We start from the raw sequence: 22355 nt of genomic DNA, 5'->3' as shown, positions 1-22355 counted from the left end.
TAAATCTGCTGTGACTCGCAGTTTTATATGCCAGTGATCAACTATTACTGTTATATCTGCATCAGAACTCACGTCACTGCCCCTATTTGCCTGTTCTTCATACAGTCATAATGGAATGAAATTTCATTACAAATTAACATAGAATATTTTTTTCTTTACTTCTTTGATCTCTTTTCCAGATACTTTTTGTCTTTATATCCTTTGTCTCTGACTTCCCTTCTAGTAATCCTTAAAATCACATTTCTTAACTGAACTGTTGGAGATGAAAAGAAAGCTTTTTAAAAAAAAAACAACTTTGTTAATTTGGATTTGCATATCTCATCTTACAGCTGAAGTTATTACTGAGCACTCTTGCCATCTTCCTGCTTTCATTTTGTTTGCTTATTTAGACATCATTTATTATTTATCACAGATTTTACGGGAAGATTTTGTCTCGTCACTTCCATCAAATCTATGCTGCTCATTTAGATGCTTAAAAATTGGTCTTTTGGAAATGATCCCAAACTTCATAGTCACTTTACTGGGCAACAGTTCATACCATCTTGCTGACTTTCTTTATAGCTGCAAACTCCTTATTTCGATCATCTTCACTTTTATTACTTTGTCTGCTAAACTCATCTTTCCTCTGTTGTGCTTATCCCATTATTCCACCTACCCTTGTGAGTCCTCTCCTTGGCTGCTCTCTTTCTTTATAATAAATCTAAGCATCTTGCTCTCCTTCTTTGGTTTTTGTCCATAAATTTTCTGCAGGTAAAGCCATTTTGTAGGGCATGACAGAAAGTCCATGCTGTGATACAGAAGTGGGACTTGCACTCAGGCAGCCTGAGTAGTCTGTACCTGTCACCTAACCCAAGCTGTTGGATCTCAGAAAGGGAGAACTGCCTGGACACTTACATTTCATGTTGTGATGATTTTCATGCCTTGTCTAGATATGTCTAAACAGACTGTTAACTACCTGAATTAGCTTTTAACACAACTTTGATTGTAGTATAGATGTATGTAGAGAAAGGATACCTTAGGGAGTAGGCCATGAAAAATTTGAAACTCAGTTGTAAAGGGCTAAATGATGGATCAATGTTATATAAAATATGGTCAGAGAAACTGCTATTTTGAATGTGCCGCATTTTATTTTTTTTTCTCTTTTTAGGGAGAAAAGTATTCTTGGGATGCTGATACTCAGGGATGGATCCTTGGTTCTTTTTTCTATGGCTACATCATTACTCAGATTCCAGGAGGATATCTTGCAAGCAAAATTGGAGGGAAGCTTTTGTTGGGATTTGGCATCTTTGGTACCTCTTTATTCACCTTGCTTACTCCCTTAGCAGCAAACTTGGGAGTTGGCTACCTCATAGCTGTCAGAGCCTTGGAAGGACTGGGAGAGGTAATTCTTTTTCTCTATGTGACTTGAAAATTTATCTGGATAGTTTATTAGTAAATTGTAGTGATTAGACTCTGGGTGTTGGTATCCTGAAGTAGTATATGGATTGTTTCATTTTGAGTGGCTTAAAGTTTTTTGACTAATTAAAATATTTGCACTGTATTTTAGCCTAAGCTTTTCAAAGAAGAATAAAGGGATTTCTTTAGAAGGACACTTGGGCCAAAACTAGAGTTATCCTTTCACATTTTTCAGAAACCAGGACCTCGGAACAATACTGTTTGTATTGTTGCTGATTTTCCAGTATATACAGAACCAAAATCAGGAGAAATTAATTCTGCCTTCTTGCTCTCACACCTTGCACACTTTTTTGAAGTAGTTTCTTGATAAACAAGAAATTTAACAGCTTGTACTACTGCTTTTTAATGAAATATGCTTTGAAACTTGTAAAGTTGAAGGGAGTTCTAAAATTCTTGCATTTCAACAGAATGAAATATTTTCTAGGGTGTTACCTTCCCAGCTATGCATTCAATGTGGTCTTCTTGGGCTCCTCCACTGGAACGCAGCAAGCTCCTTAGTATTTCTTATGCAGGTGAGAAATTCCCACGCTGATAATGGGATTATACATTTTTATTGCAGTAACAGGGAGGATTGACTTAAATCAAAGGGATTTATATAACAAATTTTAATTAGCATTTAATCCAGAAAGCATAACATTAAATTAAGACTTACTTTGAATTCGTTATCTTCATTTCTTCATGGCTTTTATAACCCTGAGAAAAGGTATTGATCTGCAATGAAGTATAAACTTCAGGCCAACTGTGGGATAAAGTGGTGCAAAACGTTATTGTGGAGATTATTAAGAGAAGACACTGTAAGTAAAAGAGATTTAATATTAGGAACTAAAAAGCTGGGGCAGTCACAGAATAGAGATGTTTGGTTGGTTATTTTTTGGAGGTTTGTTTTTTAAAGTGTTTTTGGAGGAACTTAAGGAAGAAAATATCCAAGGTCCTGGATATTGCTTGAAGATCTCCTTGTCAAAGTCCAATACTCCCAAGACCTATGCCTGGAAGGTGTCATGTTTGGTATGAAATTTACTTGTTCAGAGATATTTGAAGTTACACAGGATTTTTGATATAGCAAACTGATACAGAATATACTGAAAATACAGTACAAATGTAAATTAACATTTAGCAAAATGTATCAATTGCAATACATGTTTGAGTTGAACGCAGCTTTGAAGTCTATTTTCTCTCAGAAATTCTGTTGTTGTTTTATAGTTTGTGTTGGGCTAACCCGTGTATTCACTCCCCTTATATTGGTCTGGCTAACTCAGGGAGACAGTCACACTTTTAAGGAACTGAATGAGGAGAAAAATTTATAGCATCAGCTGATCTACTCGACTGACATAGCTGTTTATCTAAAACAAAGACCACCCTCTGGTCCCCTTTGTGTTGAGATAAAGTCAGTTACTTTGCAAGACCTGCGGTTGGTCACACCCTGTGCTATTCTCAGAGCCCAGTGGACACGTTGCTCTTGCCCATCTCCACTGAGCCTTCTTGCATCTTAGGGGTTTATTGATCAATCACATTGCTCAATGCAATATTTGTGGGGCAGGTGAAACACATAAGTTTCTTAACTTGCTAGTCAAAAGTGAAATTATTTCTTTGAGGATGACAAATTTTGCATTCAGTTAATGAAGTAATGGTTTGCTTTGGTCACTCTTGTTAGTGTTAATTGTTACAGCTTTTTTATTCAGTCTGGAATTCATCAAGAAGACAGGCCTATACCGTGAAAACTTCAGCTACAGGTTTTTAAGCAGCTAAACCAGTGTAGTGACTCACTTGTGCCAAGAGGAATGAAGCCTTAATCCTTTTTTCCCCATACTTCTTACTTCCCTCCTAGCCAAGTGTCCAGTTCCTTTCTTTTTGCTGTTTCAGGCACTCATCAGACCTGTCAGTGAGCCACTTTAACCCACGCAGTGCAGCAGAAAGCTTTTTTCCTCTCTTTTTTTTTTCCTGCTGTATCTTTTCTGCCTTGGTACGTTATTAAATCTGCTTTGGAAGAATTGAGATACAGCACAAAGTTAAGCAGAGAGCACAGAATTGGGATTGCCTTCTACTGCATTTAGCAATTGGGAGTTTTTAAACTGTCCTTTTGTATTTTGTGAACTATATGCTAATGTACTAGTTGAGAAGAGTCTGTACCTTGAATAGGCAATTGTTAGCAGTCATGGGTGGATAAGGCATCTTGTGTAAACTTGGCAAACTGTTTCCTGTCTGCCCTGTTGGCAGTCATGTGGTCTGTGGTTAATTTAATCGTGATCATGTTGATTTTCTGAGAGAACATATGATTGAAGTTACATGTTGTTATTTTGATTTATATTTAGCATGACATATGTGGTTTTGTTGTTCACAGTTGAAACTTTACACCTCAAATAAAATTACTGTTTCTATGAAGATGGAATCTAGGTAGCCAGAATATCAAAATAATGTTCTCTGAGTTGAGATTAGGGCTTGGAGAAGTGATTGTACAACTAACAGGAGACAAGAGCTACTGTTTATCACTAGTAGTGTTTCTAAGTATGTAAATAATTTGGGTTGGATTTCTAGTTTAGATTTGCGAGAGGGAAACACCTACCATCCTTTGTAAAATGTATGTTGAATTATAAGCACAGAAGTACTTCCTTCTTGCTTTTTGCTTGTTTATAAACTCTAATATTCTCATCTTTCCCTTTTTCCTTTCCTGATCCTACACCCTGTGGAATTTAGGGATCATGGGATTTGAACCTGCTGGTTATATATGGATGCCTTCTGGCTCTTGTTTCTAGCATTCCTGTTTTTGTGGAGCTAGTAGTAGATAAAAGAAATGCAAACTGATTATATATGAAGTCAGAATATTATACCCCCAAGTCTTAATTATAGTGTGATCTGCTCTCTCTTTTTTTGCAGCAATACCAGTTAAATAATTTGCATTGATTTGGATGTATTAGAGCCATCATTTTATTGGAGACAAATGTGCCAAGAATGCTTATCTTTCATTGCTCTTTCCTTCTGATTTTGGCTGCCCGGGGCTTTGTGGTTGTTTGCTTAGAGCTGCCTAAGCAGCCTGTTGTGCTCGTGTTTCTTTAAAGCAAAGTGCAGCCCTCTAGTGGTAGTGACAGATCTTTATGCATGATTTATTACAGACAAATAAAGTAACTGTGAAGTGCCACTTATACTTAAGGGAATCTAATTATTTTTTCACTTTGTTTTGCTTTCTTCCGGTAGGTGCACAGCTGGGAACTGTTGTCTCTCTGCCACTATCTGGTTTAATTTGCTACTATATGAACTGGGTTTATGTGTTCTACATATTTGGTGAGTTTGTATTTTGATTTTTCTTCATTATTGAAGGTAAATTCCATATTCGTTTTGAAAAGTGTTATATATTATAAAACTTATTTTATGTTTTATAAGCTTATTTGGCATGTTGGGTTGCTATTTTATCCCTTCTGTGCAATTAGAGATATTTAAAGCTAAGTAGGTTCCAGTGAGTGGCTGTATAAGCCTTGCTTCCAATGAGCAAAGCTGTCTCTGAGTTGGACAAAAGCTCGTACAAGTCAAATGCTCTTAACTCTCCCATCACTTGGAAACAACAAGCTGAAATTTCTTATCTGAAGTGTGAAATTGAGTTAATTACTTTAATCCTAGGAATAAACTTCTCTGAATGAAAGAATGTGTGAAAAGTTTCTGATGCTTAAAATGGAAGCTGTGGAAAATCTCTCTAGCAGTCACAGGAACCCTGAAGGAATGCCCAAAATGCAAGGCATGACATGTTTACTGTGACTTACGTTCTAGAAGAAGCTCAAACAGAAAATATTTTTTAACAGCATGTCACAGAACTAACTGATGCTTTTTGCAGGTCTATTTATATATCTGTGTCATTTCATATCCTGCATGGGGGAGAATTATAATAGAAGACAAAGGTTACATTTTTCTCAACAAAGCCACGTCAATTTTTTTATAAATTGAAAGGGTTCAAAGAATTGGGCAAAATAAAATAATTATTTAAAATGTTACAGAAAAGTGTGTCTAATTTGGAGTGACTATTGAAAAGTTACATTTTTTAAATTACAGTTCTGGGATTGGCTTAAGAAAGAAAAGAAAGATTGGCACATCAGTTAAACACATCAGTATGTAGTGATATTCTGTGTATGTGCACAAAGTATTTTTTGTGATAAAACCAAATGTGAATTTTATTTCCTGTGGGTAAGCCATATCCTTTGTGTTCCATGTGACTGATAAAAATAGAATTTTGTGATGTGTATGCAACTTTCTTGCTGTATGAAGCCCTTCAATTAGAGAAAGAAAAAGAGGGGAAAAACAAAACAAAAAAATTTTGCTTAGTCATCTTCATTGTTTATTATCTCTAAATGCGTGTTGTTAAGCCATTTTGGGGAACTCGTGTTTGTAAGTAGATAGAAAAATAATGTTCATAAAGATTACATTAGCACATTGAGAAAACAGTTCTGACAAAATCATCTGAGCATGTTTTTCATGCAGTATAATTGCTTATTTTTTTATTTCTATCTCTTTACCCATCTTTTCCCAACAATAGGGGCACTTGGTGTATTATGGTGGTTCTTCTGGATGTGTTTGGTTAGTGATACACCAGAAACTCACAGGAGCATTTCACATGCTGAGAGAGAATATATACTGTCTTCTCTAAAAGATCAGGTACACCACTTTTGTATAGACCTACTTACTTAAATCAAAACATAAACAAGTATTGTTATTAGCATCATGCTCTGTTTATGTATAGAATAACATTCTTAACCCGAAAAGGAAGCAGAATTTTTCAAACAAAAAATATAAAAAATAGTGCAGTTGCATAACTGAGAAGCATTCAATGATCGAACAAAATATTTATAATAATGTCTTTTATTACAGACATTGTTGCGGTGCTTTACTTAAAAAAGCTCAAATCTATCACTTTATACTATATCCAGACCTGTATGATGTCTTTACCATTAGCAATACAATATTTTAGAAATATTTTTTGATGTGTCATCTAGAGTAAGAAGGAAATTACTGTTTCCAGGAAAAATGCTAATAAGCCAGTTCCTAAAGTGTGCATAAAAGTTTTTATTCCTGTGACTGGGGATATATATTTACAAACAGTGAAGCTAGCTGAGAGACCAAAATTAATATCTAGGCTTGAGCAGGAAAGATTCAGCTACATAAACACCTGTGGGGTGACTAAATATTTAATTATCTACAGTAAAAGCAAAAGACATCAAATTTCAACAAGGGAAGGCATACTTTTAGAAATTCTGATTGCAAAATGTAATAATAGTTCATTTACTTTGCAGTAGTAAACAGCAGTAAGATACATTAGTATACGTTCACTGAGAATTGAATACAGTCATTAATTTGTTGCTGATGACTTGCACCATCAACTGAGACTGATTTTGTGCCTTTCAGAATGGATGATCAGCATAGATTTGGGTAGCATTGAAACACTGTATTTAGTAAATGTTCATGTCAGTGTCCTGATTGCTTTTTCTCTTCTCTTTGTCTCCTGCTTACTAGCTTTCTACACAGAAATCTGTTCCCTGGAGACCTATGCTGGAGTCCCTTCCTCTCTGGGCTATAGTTGTGGCACACTTCTCTTATAACTGGACTTTCTATACTCTTCTAACACTCTTGCCCACCTACATGAAGGAGATCCTGCGATTTGATGCACAGGAGGTAAGATAAACACAAATACAATCACTTTCTTCTGAATTAAAGAAACTAAATAACAGAGATCTTCCTGTTTTCTAGAACAGAGGAACCTGTTTGAGAACCTTGGAATGTAAATGTATAGCTGGGAAATTATAACCCCGCACAATTGAATAGATATGTCGAAAATGTTGCCTGCCTTATAATTTTCACTTTTTTGACTTACTTGACATTTAGCATAGTTTTAGCTTTTGAGCTCATTTTTCTCATTAAAGACGCATATTACCCATCTTTAACTGCTCTGTTTTAAAACAGTAACTATAAAAATATTTTCCCCTGTTACATGGTTCAGATTTTATACCTTGTTTTACAGCTTCTGAAATGCTATCTACTTCTTTGCTTACTCATAAAGGAGAACATTTCCAGTTAAAAAAAAAAGTAAAACTAAGAAAACCATTAGACAAGTGGCATTTTTTTAAACTATTTTAAGAACTGGGGGAGAGGGGAGGCAGGAGAGAAAGGGATGGGGGAAGCTTCGTTCTGATTTGGATCACTTTCCAAGTTGTCACTTTTTTTCCTTAGTGAGCAGCAGAGGTAAAATACCTTTTCTTACTAAGGTAAAAAGGATGAAACAAAGCAAGAGAGTTAAGGTCCAGTGTGGGAGCACAAAATGTGGGAAGATTGGTTGGGAAATCTTCCGCCCCTTGGAAAACCAACAGAACTTGAGAACGACGCCAGTAACAGAGTTGAATAAATGTCTGCAGACATCGCTGTCCCTTGCATTTAAAAGAAATATAGATTGCATATGTAAACCTTGCTCGGTATTGAGAGTGTAAAACCTATGTCAAATTACTCTTTGTTCTTCTCCCCTTGTTTCATGAATAATGGATTAGCTTTAGGCCTCTGCCGTAGACAGATATACAAACTGTAAATTCCTTAGTTAAGAACTATTTGCATGTTGCCTGCCCCTGGATTATAGAACCCTATATTAAGCAAGAAGCTGTACAATAAAATGTCTTTATTCCTCCTTCCGAATAAAGTCCGTTTTTGACCGTCTCAGTCCAGATATAGTGCTTTACAAGGAAATTTTTATCACAGAAAAATTATGGGGTAGGGCAGGTAGAACATTCTTATTTATAGCAATTACTTGGCTGTACTGGTATGTCTCTAATGAGACAGTTTTGGTGATGGTACTTTTTACTTGGAGAAACTGGTATAGCTCAAGTAAAAGGTGCTCAGAAATTTCAAGAAGTTAAATATAGTCTTGGACTAGCTTTGTCGCCTCACATTTAGATGGAAATTGCATTACAGTTTAAAATATTATACAATTGCTACTGTGTAGCACATCAGTTTCCTTCCTAAAATAAAGGAATTGGTTAAAAATAATGCTTTGTCTTTGAAAAGTGCTTCAAAAAAGCAGGTTTTTGTTACTGATACTATCTTCTATTTTGCAAAATTTTACTTACTGTTTTTGAAAGCTGAGCATTGCAACCCAACGTACAGCATGTTTGAGTGCTGATAAAATGGACTTCAGGTGGGGATGTGTTTCTGGTCTTATTTCAAATTAAAATTCCTGGGGGATCTTTCACTTCTTGACAAATATAGCTCTCATACTAATGGACAAAGGTTATAATATTCTATTCAAATACCTCTTTTTAATCACAGAATAGGTCAGATTACAGCTCTGTTATCAGAAATTGTCCATAATTGTATGGAAAGGCTGTAAGTGTATGCAGTTGAGTAGTACCTTTTGTTTCCCTTCATCAGAAAAACATGCAGAATCAGGCAGAAGTCTCTAAACAGCACTTGTTTGAAGTAATGGAAATTAACTGATGACTTCAGTGTAAGTAATGTCAAGTCACCAATAATAGTTCTTTGGTATCATGGGATGTTCAGCCTAGATCTGATGACAGTCCTATTCTGGATTTTGTCTCTGTTTACAGCCAGCATCAGATGTTTCAGCAGATATGGAATAATGTAATGTGAATAACTTACAGTAGTACAAAACCCAGAGATTCTATATAGTTTTCAGGTTTCTGAATAATATTTACAGCTTCCACTTACGTTAGTAACTTGCTTGATATTGGTGTTTCTGGAAACTTTCATGATCAGGTTAGTGTCCACAGGATATATAGTTTTCTTTTTCCTTAACCCAGTTGCTGGTTGAAACTTTTGAGTTTTTGGTCTGCCTGCATTGGTTTTGCATTATGCAATGGAGAGTTTCCACATTGTTATCTTTAATATCCTTTGCTTCTTCTATCCCTAGGTTTCTCTCTTATGTGATACCAACAATTATGTGGATGGATGGTTTTGGCACCGCTGTTCAGCCTCTGTTAATGTTCCACCACAAGGGATTTTTCAGCATGTTGATTTGTCATTTCAGTGTTTTAACTGTCTTTTTTTAATCTCCTTAACAGAATGGATTTTTGTCTGCACTACCTTATTTTGGCTGCTGGTTATGTATAATTCTGTCTGGGCAAATTGCTGATTATTTGCGGGAAAAACAGAACTTCTCCACTGTTTGTGTTCGCAAATGTTTTACCCTCATAGGTGGGTGCAAGTGTCATCTCTTGGAATACATAAAAATATCAGTCTTGGAAAAATAAAGGGCTCAAGAGAGTAGTCTGACATTCTGCTGTGAGATGAGGCAGCATTGTGCATGGTTTGAGAGGAGCAGCTTTATTTGTATTTTAATGTATCAAGACTAAGTCCTGTCTTTTCCCATGAAAAGTAGGCCTATTGGATAAGGGAGTGGTTAAGAGATTGCCAAAAGCTTTGTTTAGGTCAAGATACATCATGACTACAAGCAAACTGATCAAATAAATGGTGAGATAAAATCACCATAAAAGGAGAGATTATTGCTTGACAGAATGAAACCTTGTTATCAAACAAAGTTTATCAAACCAAGACACGATACTGTTCTCCATGAGCCTATCCCCAACCCAGTGCTGTTTGGTGTTTATCTAAGACTGAAATTACTGAATAGGAATACACTTGCAAAATTCAAAGTTGCTATGAGTATAGGAAGAATCTAAAATGGTCTTGACTAATTCAGAGGAGAAATTATCTGAAATCACCAATGGATCAGCAAGATCAGGTTTTTAATGAACACAGGTAAAATGCTATGTTTAGGAAAGGGAAGTTGATTGCTGAATAAAAGAGGGAGCAGGGGAAAGAAATTTAAAAAAACAGAGCACAGGACCCACTCAAGTTGCAGCCCATTTGATGTATGGCCTTCTTGCTGCCTTCTCAGTTCAGGGGATTTAATTGCTTTCTTTAAAGCAGCTCTTATGATAAACTCTCAAGTATTTTGCTTATATGTTTGTTTTAAGCCTACACACCATTTTGGTGATTCAATTTATTGCAGGGCCTCACATCTCAGACCCGTGTATGTACAACTCAGGAGGAAACATGTTTTGTTAGGAAAAGCAGGACTCAGGTTGGCTTCATCAACAAAAGCATGTGCTTGGAGCTGTTTACAGGGGTCACAATGGGGTCGTGTAAATGGGCTCTGGTACTTGGAAGTGGGTACCAAAGTTGCTGGAGACAGAAAGCAGCATGCATTAGCTCATGATGGCTGATGAGCTGCTGGCAGTACCTGATGTGGCATCTCAGGCTAACCCAAGGTCTCTGCATGGGGCAGAAGGCTCTGGTGTAAATGTACCAGGCATTCAGATTTTGTAAACACGAAATAAGACCAACTACTGAAGGTGCCTGCAGGAGAAATATGTGCACATGTGTATGTATTTGTATAAACTCTTCCAGCTCAACTTTATTATGAACTGAAAAAGTCAGTGTTTGTTCCTGAAACGCAGAGAGTTAAATGCAGATTTTTTCACAGTGCACTGTTCAGCTACCAGTGTCAGTATAGCTTCAATTTATTTATAACAATAAATAAAGCTAATTTGTGAAGTAATTCTCAATATCTTTTGATTTTTTGTTAATTTTTTTAATCTAGTTCAAGTTCTTTGCACCTAGAGTGGAATTTTTATTATGTGGCTGCTGTTTCCTGAGACAGCAACAGGTTTGCAACCCCTTTGCTCTTACTTTTTATAAGGACATGTAGTGATAGGACAAGGGGGAATGGCTTTAAACTGAGAGTAGATTTGGTTTAGATACTAGGAAGAAATTCTTTATTGTGAGAGTGATGAGGCACTGGAACAGGTTGCCCAGAGAAGTTGTAGCTGCCCTGGCCCTGGAAGTGTTCAGGGCCAGGCTGGATGGGGCTTTGAGCAACCTGATCTAGTGAAAGGTGTCCCCCATGGCGGGGTAGTTGGAACTAGATGGTCTTTAAGGACCCTTCCAACCTTTATGATCCTTTACCATTGCACCGTAATGTGTGCGGTGCAGAGCTGCGTTCTGTACGCCAGGGGGCGGTGGAGGTTGCATGGAAAACCTACACGCAGCTTGGAGCCTCCAAATCGTTGATTCTAAAGTTTCTGTCTTACAGGAATGATTGGACCTGCGCTGTTCTTAGTAGCAGCTGGATTCATAGGCTGCAACTATGCACTGGCTGTTGCATTTGTGACTATCTCAACAACACTAGGAGGATTTTGTACATCTGGCTACAGCATCAACCATCTGGACATAGCACCTTCGTAAGTATTGCTGAACTTGTAAGTATTGCTGAAGCTATTGATAATGCATGTGAAACATTTATGACACCTTTTTTTTTTAAATATTGCTGAAGTTCCTTGGAAATGTAGCTATGGACCATGTGCTGTACAGACCTGGAGTGTGAACACTGACAATTACTTGCGTTTACAGTATTAAGCATTGTATTTGCAAAAAGTGCAACTTTGGCAGAGGATGTGATATAAACAACAGTTTAGAATCATTCCAATTTTTATCTTGCAGTAAAAACTTATATCACTCCTGTAATGATACTTGCTAGATTTTGTCCTGTTTGATTCATGATCTTAATATGACTGTTTTTCAAACTGCGCAATACAGTTGAGTGGTTCACTCCTTTAAATTTTTCTATCAGATATATGAACCTTTAGCAGAAAAACATTACCATATTTAAGCACTGTGATACAGGTAGATTATTTGCATTTAAGAAACATTCTGTGCACTGGAATCAAAATCTCACTATAAGTAGGTAACCTGTTGTCAGTGGCAAATCAGGTACATACAATTGCTCTGAAATTACTAATTTGTAAGAATGGAAAGTTAAGACTTAAGGCTGTAATTTCTCCAGTGTGTTACAAATTCAGAATCTGACAGATCCATTAGTTTCCTAAAGACTATGGATGCATGTATATGCCTTTGAAAGTGCACATGAGCGTTTTTTGCACTAGTAAAAGTCAAGGTTTTGTTTGTGGTAGCGCTTAAATATGATCAGGGTCAAATGACTTAATGTCCAAAGCAGAGTATGTTTCTGTGTTAATGTGTAAAATGAAAAGACCTTAAGTACAAGTAAAAAAGGAAAAAACCTTCTATAAAAATGTTACTTATAGTGAAATTCTGAAGATCTAGACAACTTATATGGGAGACCTTGGATCCTAATTGAAGATAGTATCCAGGCTTTGGAAATTGAAAAGATGGTGATTGTGTCCAGAATGATGGACAAGTTTTGACTTAACACATGGATGTAAATTAGTGGGAATGCATTCAATTTTGGTAGGTGAGGTTAGGTAGCAAGGAAGAGGGGATGTCTCAGCAGCCAGGTCTAAACACCTTGTACTATTAATTCAATTTCAAAGTAGGAATACCTTCTGTGATGCACTTTGTTTTAAATCATGTAGAATTACAAATTTAGAAGACATAGGTAAAGCAGTGCATCTGGAGTATTAGGGGCTATTACACAACTGTTTCAAGTTTAGTTTTGCAGAACTACAACAGTTGGTTTCCCAAAAAGGTATTCAATGCTGCTTGTTAAGTGAGTATAATTTATCCTGTCCACAGAAGCAACAAAGCTGTGACAGCAAAAAGGAAATTATGCAACGGTAGTGTATGTCTCTGTGAGGCATACACACAAGGAACTTCTGTATGCAGGTGATGGCTGAGGTTTCCCAATCTAGGGTGTTGTGTGTGTTTTCTAATTTGAGGTACTTCATTTTGCATTTCAAATGTGTTTATTTCAAGAGTTAATTTGTATATGACAGTATACAGAGTATTTTAGATGTTGAAAAAAGACACAAGAAGAAAATAATACACAATGCTGATGCATGTCAGCTGCTGATCCCTCTGACTGAATCCCACTCTGTTCTTCCTGCCCTCCATAAAGTCCTGCTTTTATTCCCTTTGCATTTACACCAGATAGGTTCCTCTAGCTGTTCTTCCCTCTCAGACAGTTGATTATGGGTGCAAGAGAGCGAAGTGTCTTGCTGATAGTTCAGGGACTGGCCCAGCATTGCCTCTGGAGGCAAATAGCTGCATATGTGGGAAAAATTTCCCTGGTGGTGATGTGCTCAGGGTGGATGCTGTTTCATTGAAATCAGTGATTTTCTATTCAGCACATACACATTTAAATTCAGGATAAATCTGTCCAAATGAAGACAGAAGGAAAAGAGCATGTTCTTTTAACAAAGGTCATATTAAAAAAATTCTTCCAATACAGAAATGAAAAATCATCTAGATGAGAAGAAAAAGAAGAATATATTTTCTCCGCCCTCACTTACTTAACTTTTTGCAACCATCTGAATTTTGCTGGATTAAATGGTCAAGGCAGACATCCACAATTTCAAGGAAATGCTAGACATAATTGTAGAAAGCTAAAAAAAAGGCTCTGCATAAAATTGTGAAGAAAACCTCTGTTAAGAGTTTACTCAGAGCTCAGTATTTATTTTTCTTAATGAAATTATAACCATGAGTGATTCAAAGCAGTCTCAAAATGCACACAAATGCCTATTTTAATTGATTAAAAGTATGCTGGCTAGAATAGCAAAGGGCCCCTTTTTACTACTAAAACTTGCATTATGCCAAAGAAATCATTATTGTATTCACAGGAAAAAAATTGAATGAAAATACCAATACTTAAGTAAAAACAATATTTGCTATGTGGTTTTGGTTTCTAACATATGTTTATTATGTTATCAATGTATTTAAATTGAGGGGAGAGTTGGGGACAGGAGGGAAACAAGATTGTTCATATGGGGAAAATGTATTCTATTTTAGGTCTTTAAATCTACATCAGGACCTTTCCCTTATTACAGATTTTAGTATTGCTGATGCCCTGAACTCTTGTAATATTCTTGTGGCTTTGTTGCACACTAAACACTTCACATACCTGTTTTTTAACTCTTGATTTTACTACTTGATTGCTCTGCAAGCTGATTTGTATTTGGTTATCCCCATTATGCTGTAAGAACCTGACCACAGCTTACTGTTGGTCTTGCTCTACAGACATGTCACTTTTTGCTTTCCCTTTTCACATGGGAGTCTCCACTGTGCTGAGGGAGCGGCATCACAGTTATCTGCATCAAACAGCGAGCATTATCGAGAATGTAACCTGTGTCAGAAACACAGGGCATAAACAGAGGCATTTGGCCAACAATTGGTTGTCAAAGATCTTTGACAACTAGGGAAACTATTAAACTATGTTTAGTTTTGAAAGTGTGTGTTAGGAGCATTGTAGTTTTTAAGCATGTTGAAGGCAAAGTGCATTTGGTTCTACTTAAAGACTTTAAAAAGGGAGTTTTGCTACATGTGCTTATTTTTGTAAGGGAAACTGTTACACTTTGACATTCAGCTTCATAAGGGCCTGATAATTCCAGAACACTTTCCAAGATAAGAGGACTACATGCTATGTTTATAAGAAATAAAGATGGTTTTAACTAAAGCATTGGATCTCAGTCTAAAATACATTACCATGCTTTAAGATGACTTTCAGGCAAAAAAATCAACCACTGGGCTAGATACTTGATTCCCTTTCAGAGAAAAAGAACATGTTTCTCTAATACCATTGGAACCAATGCACATACCACAACCTTTTGTAACAATGCTGTATGGTTTAATTCCCCTGTTTTGATAAATAAACTTTAAAAAAATACACATTTCTCCTTAGACATGAAATTATATTTCTGATATGTTAAAAGTGGTGAGCACATAATTTACTCTGCAAAACAGCCTAAAACGATAACTGGGAGATGACTCCTTTCTGCTATGGTAAACTGCATTTATTAGTGTTTTTTATGATTCTTCAGCCAGCAAATCCACCCTGACAATCTGAACTGCAGGGGTCTGTGCATTGGTTGGAAAGTCAAACTCTGTTGCAGAATGGCTCTTAATTCTCTTCAGTCTCCCTCACAAGTCTACACTTGTGGTACAGTTTCAATCTCCCGGTATTGCAACATGCCTGTGAGAGAGATCTTTAATTGCTTAGAGATCAGATGCTGAGACTCAGATATTAAGCAAGTTACCAGCTTTTCCCAGCAAGTTTTTATAGCCACGGGTGCACATGCATACATTTGTGTGTGATAGAACAGCAGCCTCATGAAAGAGGAAGCCTCAGAATTGGAGCTGCAGAAATGGCAACCACCAGAACTTGTTTAGTAAGACACATATCCCATTGGCCTTGACCAACAGAAAGCTGAAGGTAAGGACTGTCATGGCACACTGAACTTCTGTCTTTGGAATATGCGCTCTCTAGTGTAAGCGGGGATATCCAGCAGTGTTGATACTGCCTTCTTGGCAGACAAGTTTTAAGCAATGAAACCTGAACCAACTCTTACTGTTGCCAAACAGCACTCCATCATACTCCTTGTTGTCTTTCTACTTCAAGGCATGCAATGTGTCTTTTCTAACTGCTCCAATGGATCCATTCCAGTTTGGTTGTGACTCAGCAAAGGGATTGTAGATTTGGATTATAGGTCTTGAGCAAAACTATGAGCAATTTAAGTTAAATTCAATAACTAGTCTCTGGAAAATGCAGACATATAGAATCATTTATGTAGAAAAGGACCCTTACGATCATTAAGCCCAGCCATTAACCTAACACTGCCAAGTCCACCACTAAACCAGGTCCCTAAAAATGTGTTTACCAAGTGTCACTGAGTTGTTATTAGAATAAAAGCAAGTAATTCCCACTGGAATATTTGTGTTTTAATTTGTCTGTGTGGTAAGGATAAGGCCTTTGTGATCAGATTAGGCAAAATCGTATCTATGATTGATAAGCAGGACAAATTAATAAGCAGTGTTAACAACTTCTGTTGTAGGTATGCTGGAATTCTTCTTGGGATCACAAATTCTTTTGCTACTATCCCAGGAATGGTGGGGCCAGTTATTGCCAAAAACCTCACTCAGAATGTAAGTCTGCTTACTATTTTTCAGTTGTTACATTTCTATGTCATTTGAACAGGAATTCTGTCTTCTCAAGTCTGCAGCCATTAAATTAAACCTGGGTTACACATGTAAGTCATGTTGTTCTGTTGCTATGAATTACATAATTTCTGACCTTTATTTTTCTCATTCTGTTCAGGAAAATAAAAGTAAAGTCAAAGACCTGTGTAGGAAAATTTTATGACTCACCCCTTATATTCTCTAGGAATAAAATGGATATGTTTTAATCACAGTAGAACTCTGATAAAATGCCAACTAGATGAGACAATTGTGGGATTGTTCTATCAAACTGGGACAAGTTCTTGCTTGTTGGTTGTTTTTTGTTTAATTAGGCTCTCACGTGAGGTGTTGAGTTCTAATGTCAGCATTTGTCAGATAAGTGAGAGACTAGATTCTAGTGTTAGATTTGACTTCCAAGGTGGTTTAGTCAAAGAGTGATTTGGGTACTAAAAAGGAGTGAAAAGTTTTTTATTTTTTGATTAACTGTATCAATTACTCTAAAATCTATTGAGAAAGGGAAATGGGAAGAATAAGTTTATTGATACAGTTGAATTTTCAGAGTTGGAGATCATTCTTAGGATTTTCTTAAAAATAATTTGAAAATATTCATTAATACATGATTCCAATAAAATTAGTTCTTCCAGACATCTTAACAAGTGGGTTGTTTGGGGGTGTTTTTGTTTGTTTTATTTCCACTCTGCCCATACTAATACACTCTTCTGGTATTCTGTTTTTGTAGTAAGGTCATTTACAAGTTTGTTACAGTTGTCATCTAGAACATAAAAAAGAACATAAAAAAGGAAAAGGCAAAAAAACACAGGTCTTTACTACACATTTCTTAGAGCTTTTCTTAAGTGCCAGAGTTTAGAGGATTCCTCTTGAAATCTTAGTTAAGGTAGCTACCTTGTTTGGACTTATGATTTTGGAATATTTACGTCATAGTCATTAAGAATATCTTACTGCATAGTGCAGGGCACTTCAGCTCTTGGATCACCTGACCTGAAAGCTAGGCAGTGTTTGCCATCACAATAACATTCTCTGAGTTCATGTTGGTGGTTCTGCACCTGATACGATAAACTGATGCAGAGAGTGTAATACAATTCTGACAGGACTGCCTGTGAGTTGTATTACTAAACTGAAATTGACTATATTGACGATTTCATCCTTTATGTTTATAATGCTTTTATGTTGCTATGAAATCATGCTGAATGGCATTTACATTTAAATAGGAAAGACATGCAGAATCAGTTTTAAAATTACTTTTTCCTGAGTTGTGGAGCTGCAAATTGACTTCATGTTTGTTTATTTTTTCTTTCCCCTATTTGACAGAATACTGTGGGAGAATGGCAGACGGTTTTCTATATTGCTGCCTCTATTAATCTATGTGGAGCAATTTTCTTTGCATTATTTGCGAGTGGAGAAGTCCAGGACTGGGCAGTCAGTGGATATCACTTGCACAGAAACTGAAGGAGATGTTGAAATACCAAAGCTGTGCTGAATCCCAGTGTGCTTAGAGTTCTGTGACCGAAAAAGTGCCTACCCTGCTGATGCCTAGGAGTCTTCAGAGCTATTCAGCTAAACTATTTTATCTGTGTAACTTTTGTACTGAAAATAATTTGACAGCCTATGTGTGCCATTTCCTAACAAGGAAATACTTTGATTAAAAATAAGTTTTTTGCTAGGACATGATATCAAATCTATGAACAGAGACCTTTTAAATCAGTGTTCTAGGCTCCAATACTTTCCAGTTTTTAATTAATATCTTCTGAATTAATGTGTAGGTAGATGTTTGTTGATACTGAAATGAGAGGAAAAAGTAAAGTGATTATGTAGCACTGTGAGGAACAATGGCATGCAAAGAATTATACCCAAAAAATGTGTTTTGATTTCCATTATGAGACTGATAGCTTTCTGCTGTGAAAAAGTGTAGAAGAACTCTAGTTTTCTACAATCTTTTATAAAGCTTTTATTTTGTCAGTGTTTTAATGATGGCTAAGAAATGCACACATGATTTCCTTCTACTTTACGCACAAGTTTTGAATATAGAAACATTCCCTATTTCACGAATACAGCTTCCCAACTAGAAAACACAGCAACTAGGAAGTAAATGTACCATTGGGAGAGACAGAATAAGCTATCTGTCCTCTAGTACAGGATTTTCAAACATGCCTTATTTTTATTCATCTCTGCAAAGACAAAGTGGTACAGCACTGTGGTTTAAATCTAGGCAGTGTATGAGTGTGAACTAGAAATAGAATATTGGCATACTTATCTTAAAATAACTTTGGCAATTCATTTTTTGTCTCTTTAATCGTTCCTCTTCCATGTAGATAAGTTTGTGAGGGTAAATGAAATAAAATAAGGGCAGTGTAGCAAATAATGAGGAAAATCAGTTCTCTAACAGCTTTATTTGTTAGTCAGATAAAACTAGAGTAAAAAAGAACTAGTGCAATAAACTGGTGCTGTTAGTCTCCTATCAAGACAGAATTTGACACTTAAGAGCAGTCTTTGCAAGACATGCAGTTAAATGCCACATAGTAGGATTAAATGAAGTGTATGAAAACAGTGGCCTTGTTAAGAACAAATGGCTGAATAATCTTGTAGCCACAAAGCAAAGGAAAATTCCTGTGCCAAAGATCCTGGATTGGAGCAATTAGGTAAAAAAGAAAAATCACTGGGTTCTGGGTTTTTCATTTACCACCAATCCAAAAGAAAAGCTCAGTACTAAAGTTGCTCCAGTGGAGCCTACCTTCCTTCATTTCTAGGAAATGGCATCTGCCTCTTCTTTTTAGCTTTTAGAGCCATTTTGTTTTGGCCTTTCTTGAAGTGTCATGTTCTCTGATGGTGGATTTAAACTGTGTTTAAATCTCTTTTTGTGTCTGCAGCATTTCCACAATAAACACTGTGAGTTCAGATTAAATTAAAACTTGTCCAGTGGGAATATGTTAAAGCTATATTGTGTCTTCAGTGTTTCCACAATAAATGGACTGAATATTTACATGTGCATCTGTTGTTGAAAATTACTATCTCCCTGAAGTTAAAATACCACTTTGAAAGTATGCAAAACAAGGTTGGTGACTGGATTAAGGAATGGTTAATACTTTCCTGGAAAATAAAATTCATCAGAGGTTTTTTGTCTAGCTTTACAGGTAAGTACTGTCTTCCACCTGACACTACATTAAAGGAATAACTTTGCTTTGTTGTGTTTACAGAATCTTCTACTCTTTCAGTAGATTGGATTACAAAGGGAGGGGGGAGTTTAAAAAATTATTTGTATTAAATTAATTTATGCCTTTGCTTTTCTAGAGGTCATGAGCAGGGCAATATATGGACAGAGGTGCAATTTAATCTGTTCTGAAGTTGAAACTTCAGCTTCCTGTACTTTTACTCATTTCCTTGAAAACAGTTCAGTTGAACATCAAAATTAAAAAAAAAGATATTTAAGGGAGTAGATGCAGTAGAAGTGAAGGAAGACATTCTCTGTATCAATTAAATGAGCCTGAACTGGGTTCAGTTAAAACTGAATCAAGTTTAGGTGTATCAGCAATTGAGCAGTCCAGAAACTTTTGAATCTAGCATACTAGATTTTATTTTCTGTTCACTTAATGCACCATTATTACTCATTTTGTATCCTCTCTAAATTCTGAGTTAGCTTGGAAAGTAGGACTGAAAAATTTGCTATAAATCCTTACATTATTTATAGAGAATAGGCTACAGTTAAGTTAGTACATAGCTATTTCAAATTTTATTTTTAAATGTATCAAAATATAGGATGGGATTCTTGCTTTCAATTCAGTGAGGCTTTTAAAACATAATAAACAAGAAAACACCAAAAACCACTAAAGTTTTACTTTTCTGTACTGTGCTGCAAGAAGGAAAACCTATTAGAAAAAGCTGTCAAAATATTTTCTGCTAATTACTATACTGTTTCTATTGCTTTGCCATGTACCTGTGTGCACCATTCTCTGGGTCAGTTTCAAAGACATTTTTTATATTCTGTATTTTCAGAAGTAGCAAGGGTTTTGAGTACCTCTTGTCTCAGTTCACCTGTGTCACACAGGTGAACTGATGGAAATTGGGCAGGTGTTTTGTGATGACTTTTCCTGAAACAGTCCTGTGATTGTTATTTTTTGCTGCCTTTTCTTAACAGGCATACCAGAGTAAGAAGTTGTGCTCTCCATTCCATGAAGAACCCTTTAATTAGGATGTCCACCTGGAATGAGGGGAGTGAGTTCAAAAACACATTTCACCCATTTCAGAGCAGGAGTTGAACCACTGCTTTGGAAACATGTCTTAGTGTTGCCAGGTATTTTAAAGTGCTTTTCTCCTCAATGTCTCCTTCTGACACAGTTCTGCTTAAATATTTTTTGAACATTTCATGTGAAGTTCTACCTACATGAGTAACAGAAATGGACTATCTTCTCAGAATATCCTACAGCATGTGACATGGGTATGGCCTGACATCTGAACCGTGGTCTTTTACAGTCTAGAAAGCCTTCATCATGCTTTCTAGAGGATGAATGGCCACAAAGTAATGGGTGTGTTTTTCAATTTACTCTTCCTTGGTCCTAAGGGTACCACTTGGCAGCCATGCAGCTTAAAGAAGTCTGAAGTATTTGACACCACCAAATATGATTTAACTTATGGAGGCTTCTTCCATGCTAAACTAGTGAAGTTTTAACTAACACTTCATAATGTGTAAGAACCTGTGCATGGTGCTTCCCCCTATATATGTTTCTCTGTAAGTGGTAACAAGTGTATTGGCTGCATGAAAGACTTATCTTAGTTAATTTCCTAGAAGTTGAATTGTTCCTGCAATGTATCTTTTTTCCTGGCTTCTCTCTATCACTTATCTATTTGCCAATTTCTCCTCTTCTGCTGTCTGGGAATGTTTGGTTCCATGACAAATGAACTGCCTCTTTGAGTTGAAGGTGTCTTTTGATATTTTTAGCATTTGTCAGGAATGAAGACTGTGGATGAGGAAGCATACACATTACACAGATAAGTAAGACACAGTTTGTATGGAAGGGCTGTATCTTCTGTTGCATCATCTGGAGCATCAGAGAAAAAGACACGCTTTTAAACTTTAAGCCTCTTCTACATTATGAGTTCAATCATCACAACTGAGACACTGCTATTGTGTTTGGTAAGCTGTTACAGTGCAGAGTATCTTAAAAGGATCTCCCATTTCTCATGTGCACCTGTATCTTAAAAAGCTGAATGTCTACTCTTAAATCATGTGATTTAAGAGCAATCAAATGAAGCCAAGTCAATCAAAGCAATTCTCACTCAGTTATAGGCTTGCCAAATCCTTTTCTAACATCTTAGGAAAGATGCTGTCTCTATTAGTAAAAGGGAACAGGCCTGAGTTGTTATACTAAGGAAGATATGTCTGACTTGAAGCTAAGGAAAGGACAAAATGTAACATGAATAATTTGGTGTTAGCACATGTTGCTATTGCTGTGCCCACAGGGTGGAAATCACCACACTAGCAGTAGAATATTCACCAACAGCAGCATAGACAATCCTGAAGATACGGGGATAAGTACTAAGGATAAGTTGGTTAGCCTCATGTTTAGTCTCTCTTATATGAAGAAATATAATGTGCCTTTTTTTTAATGCATTTGTTTAACTAATCCCAACATGACAGAGTTACCTTAAAGCATTGCTGATTTGCCTGCTTCATGCTTCACTCATACAATAGTTGTTAATATTTCTACAATTCTGTATCTAATTGACTATATGTTTATAATGCTGAAATATAGCTTAAGAAAGGGTTAATTTATTTACATTTTTGTTAGTTATTAACATTTTGTATATTTCAAATAGCCAGAAAAAGAACTGCAAGAAGACACCAACAGTTATTTAAATCCCACTTGTGTAGCAAATGGCCTGGGCAGGAGCACACAAAGGCATGCCAGAGGATAAAATAACACTCTATTAAATGAGACACTGGAGACCCTCCCAATTAAATCCCCATTGCAATCTTTCTACTT

The 22355-nt window shown here is 36.3% G+C and overlaps 1 protein-coding gene across 10 annotated transcripts in view; it reads left to right on the top strand.

Moving 5' to 3' along the window:
* SLC17A5 (solute carrier family 17 member 5) overlaps nucleotides 1-22355 on the top strand; it is a 41347-nt gene that overhangs the window by 4926 nt on the left and 14066 nt on the right. For 8 of the 10 annotated variants that reach the window (XM_071548617.1, XM_071548613.1, XM_071548614.1 and 5 more), the window contains 9 exons: nucleotides 1148-1381; nucleotides 1880-1967; nucleotides 4645-4731; nucleotides 5972-6090; nucleotides 6946-7104; nucleotides 9495-9627; nucleotides 11528-11675; nucleotides 16236-16326; nucleotides 17689-21505. In XM_071548617.1, the coding sequence (XP_071404718.1) occupies nucleotides 1148-1381; nucleotides 1880-1967; nucleotides 4645-4731; nucleotides 5972-6090; nucleotides 6946-7104; nucleotides 9495-9627; nucleotides 11528-11675; nucleotides 16236-16326; nucleotides 17689-17826 (1197 nt within the window). In that variant the 3' untranslated portion in view covers nucleotides 17827-21505. The remainder of the gene's footprint in view (nucleotides 1-1147; nucleotides 1382-1879; nucleotides 1968-4644; nucleotides 4732-5971; nucleotides 6091-6945; nucleotides 7105-9494; nucleotides 9628-11527; nucleotides 11676-16235; nucleotides 16327-17688; nucleotides 21506-22355) is intronic. The other 2 variants (XM_071548608.1, XM_071548610.1) reach the window with 2 other exon arrangements.

The sequence above is a fragment of the Pithys albifrons genome, chromosome 2 (genome assembly GCF_047495875.1).
Source record: "Pithys albifrons albifrons isolate INPA30051 chromosome 2, PitAlb_v1, whole genome shotgun sequence".
Classification (NCBI taxonomy): domain Eukaryota; kingdom Metazoa; phylum Chordata; class Aves; order Passeriformes; family Thamnophilidae; genus Pithys; species Pithys albifrons.
Note: the sequence above shows the minus strand (reverse complement) of the source record. Positions and strands in the feature narration are given on the sequence as shown.